The 3,600-nt window shown below is 34.9% G+C and overlaps 1 protein-coding gene across 3 annotated transcripts in view; it reads right to left on the reverse strand.

Annotated features, from left to right (window-relative positions):
* Positions 1 to 3,600, reverse strand: part of LOC106876520 (cilia- and flagella-associated protein 74) — a 59,473-nt gene that overhangs the window by 40,946 nt on the left and 14,927 nt on the right. For all 3 annotated transcript variants that reach the window (XM_052976867.1, XM_014925100.2, XM_052976868.1), the window contains 5 exons: positions 3,246 to 3,356; positions 2,489 to 2,588; positions 2,118 to 2,260; positions 1,348 to 1,471; positions 794 to 908 (listed from right to left, as the gene is read on the reverse strand). In XM_052976867.1, the coding sequence (XP_052832827.1) occupies positions 794 to 908; positions 1,348 to 1,471; positions 2,118 to 2,260; positions 2,489 to 2,588; positions 3,246 to 3,356 (593 nt within the window). The remainder of the gene's footprint in view (positions 1 to 793; positions 909 to 1,347; positions 1,472 to 2,117; positions 2,261 to 2,488; positions 2,589 to 3,245; positions 3,357 to 3,600) is intronic.

A 3,600-nucleotide genomic window follows, 5' to 3' on the forward strand; every position in this document is an offset into this window, starting at 1 on the left:
ATATATATATATATATATATGGATATCCCTATATATATATGGATATCTATATATATATATTGTGGCATGTAAAATACACCATTTTGAGCGTGGCCATTGCCAGTACCACCTGACTGGCCTTTGTGCCGGTGGCACGTAAAAGCACCCACTACACTCTCGGAGTGGTTGGCATTAGGAAGGGCATCCAGCTGTAGAAACTCTGCCAAATCAGATTGGAGCCTGGTGTAGCCATCTGGTTTCACCAGTCCTCAGTCAAATCGTCCAACCCATGCTAGCATGGAAAGCGGACGTTAAACGATGATGATGATGATGATGATGAAGATGCACAGGATCCCTAAAACCATAGACTAGGGAAATTGATTTTCTCAAATGCCCTGGTGGCTCATTAGAAGTTGTAGATAATTTCTGCTACCTAGGGGACCAAATTAGTTGTGAGGGAAGATGCAAAGAGAGTGCAATAGCTAGAATAAGAATAGGATGGAGTGAATTCAGAGAGCTTTTATCTCTGTTGGTTATGAAAGGTGTCTCTCTTTAAATGAAAGGGAGCTTGTACGATGCATGTATATGAACAGCAATTCTACATGGTCAACAGGATGGGTCAAACTTGGTAGAGATATATGCCACATGTTCAATTCAGACATTAGGATTGCCTGCATGGACCCATATGACAGACCAACAACCTCAGCAATGTTTTTTCTCTATAAAAGAGTGGATAACAACAACAGCAGACAGGTTATCAATGGAGAGCTACTTAGTCACAGAGAAGGCAGTTTAATAAGAGAAGATTACTTACAAATTGAAGATGTTTTAATGTCTATCTTTGGAAGACGTGGAGATGGTTTTTCCACATCACTGATGGCATCTAGAAGATTGAGTTTCTGTAACAGTGGAATAACATTTTTCCTTTGCTAGAAAATAAACAAAAGAGGATCATCTATATATACTCAAGTATTTGCCTAAAATATAACCTATCTTAACAAATAGCCAGATATCCCTTACATTATAACCTACTAACTTCAAAGGGGACAAACAGGTTAGATAAGGTAGTCTTCAACATGTAATGTTTCTGGCAAAGGTCAGGATGGTCATGGATGGAGTGTTTTTGATTATAGGTCTGTTCAATGAGGGTTGGTCTTGGACTCAAGAGAACAACATTCATTGTAGAGCCAAAGAGGGAATTTTATCTGATTGTTTGATATGTGAGAAATAGCAGGCAAATATCTTCCAAGCTACACCATACTTTCTTGAAAAGGAAGGACACAGTGATAGATAATGTGGTTTTAGGTACATTATGTTTGAAATCAAGATGGACAAATCAAGATGGACAAATTTATTTTTTTTATTTACCTTCATATACAGAGAACTACTTGGTGTTTTAGTTTTCTGCATCAATTTCTTTCTTAGTTTTTCTTCCATTAAAATCTTTTCAATGATTTTGCAAGAATTTTCCTGTTGTCTCCTCTTCAGTTCTCTGTTGGCCATAAAACATAAATGCATTAATGGTACTGAATGTGCTGCAAGCATCATGTCATAGAGCCTTCTTCAATAAAGTTTATCACACAGACATTACTAAGTACATCTGTCTTCAGATAGTGCATTACTCAGTCTCCACTGTCACACAATAGAGGCTTTTTCTAGGTTATTCAATCTATTCAAAATAGCAGCCAAATCTCCCTCAAATCTCACCATACCATATTAAAAAAAAAAGAGAAACACATTGAATATTGTAGCCTTGGATACACCATTATCTGAATAAAATGGTGAGGGTCATGGTTAGAATGTCTTTGATCATAGGTCTTCTTCATCAGAATTGACATTTTATCATATTTTTGTAATTTGTTAATTCACGATTATCCCAATCACACACACACACACACACACACACACATAACAAACAAGCTTTTGCACAGTTTTTGTCTGCTATATTTTACTCACACAGTATTGGTCAATTTGAGGCTATGGTAGAATTTACTTATTGTCCAATGTTCCATGCAATAGAATACATCTGATGACATGTGGTTGTAATTAGTAGCTCCTAAACCACCCAGCTCCATGGCTATACTCATGTCTTCATTAGAACAACAAAAACAATTACTAAAACAACTATTATTAATCACCTTTCTTGTCTTTCTGCCATTTCTTTTTTCCCCCTTATCATATCCGTAATCTTTGAACAAATTCTTTCTGAAGCAGTCTCTCTTTCTTCATAGGTGTCCCTCTCTGAAACTGCTTGCTGCTTCTTGGTGTGTCGAAGTGTTTTCTAAAAAACAATTAAAACCAGGAGATGGAAATAAATATGTTCATAGAATAACAGTTTCTTACATTTGGACAAGAACATGGTCACCAGTCAGTAAAGGTAGGTAGTTACATACCCAACTGGAATGTTCCTGACCTTTCCTCAATATTTAACTGTCAATGTTATTGAACCCTGGGGTCAGAGGAGTCAAGTCATGTGGGATTTAAACTCAGAACAGTGAGGTATACTTACACTAGCATCAATAGATTCTTTTAACTTCAGGACAGTCTCCATTCTTTGCTTCATATAAGCTTTATATTCTTCATTGTTTTTCTCATCACTTTCTTGAATCCTAAAAATTTAATTTCTTCTTCATTATCATTCATTTAATCCTTAAATTCCTACAATAAACACATACATATTCTCAAAGCAGTAGGGAGTCTCTGAATGGTTGGTAGAAATAAAGGGGATGTCTCCTCATACTACAGAATGCTATCATAAGAAAGGACACATTGGACAATGTAGTTCAGTGTATACTATTCTAGGGAAAAAAAGGGTGGATGACTATAGCCCGAATGTCTTTGTTTATAGGTTTACCTGATCAGGACTGACCTGGGGCTAATTAACAACAATAGTACATACTTATATTTAATTGTTAAGCATATTTCTTATTGATATTGTTATTGTGGAAGTGGTGTTTAAGAAACCTTAAACAAAATAGCTCAGGTCATTTAGTTGTACCCTTGAATGTCAGCTGGGACTGATTTTGTCTTTTATGTATTTGGTCAAACCAATACAGAAAATACTAGAGAGAGAGAGAGAGAGAGAGAGAGAGAGAGAGAGAACTTGAACAAGAAAAAGAGAATATGGCAGAGGGATGGGATATATTTGATTACTGAAATTGTATAATTAATCTTTATTATAAGAAAGCTAATACTTTTGATGAGAAATAAAATTATCAATATAAAGATTACAGGAGATTTACATTTAGAACATTGCAATAACTTACTTTGATAAAGTTTCCTTCAAAAATTTGTTTGCCTTTTTGTATGCCTCCTTTGAATGTTCTATAGTTTCTTTGATTTTCATTTGTTCTTGCTTCACTTCTTCGATATCATCACTGAGAACGAGAGGAAGGAAGGCATAAAAGATGTCGTGTATCAACAGCATAAAACAAAACTGTATAAAATCAAAATTTATTTTTCTTAAATTATATATATCTTCATTTTGTGGTATAAATGGGAGAAATAGAAAACAATGCAGAAGTAGAGGACATGCATCTTGTTTTTTTATAGAAAGTGAAAAGTACATAAATGAATTAAAGGGCTGACAGTTTATACAAACATATCAGACTAGAATTAAAA

The sequence above is a fragment of the Octopus bimaculoides genome, chromosome 26 (genome assembly GCF_001194135.2).
Source record: "Octopus bimaculoides isolate UCB-OBI-ISO-001 chromosome 26, ASM119413v2, whole genome shotgun sequence".
Lineage (NCBI taxonomy): Eukaryota > Metazoa > Mollusca > Cephalopoda > Octopoda > Octopodidae > Octopus > Octopus bimaculoides.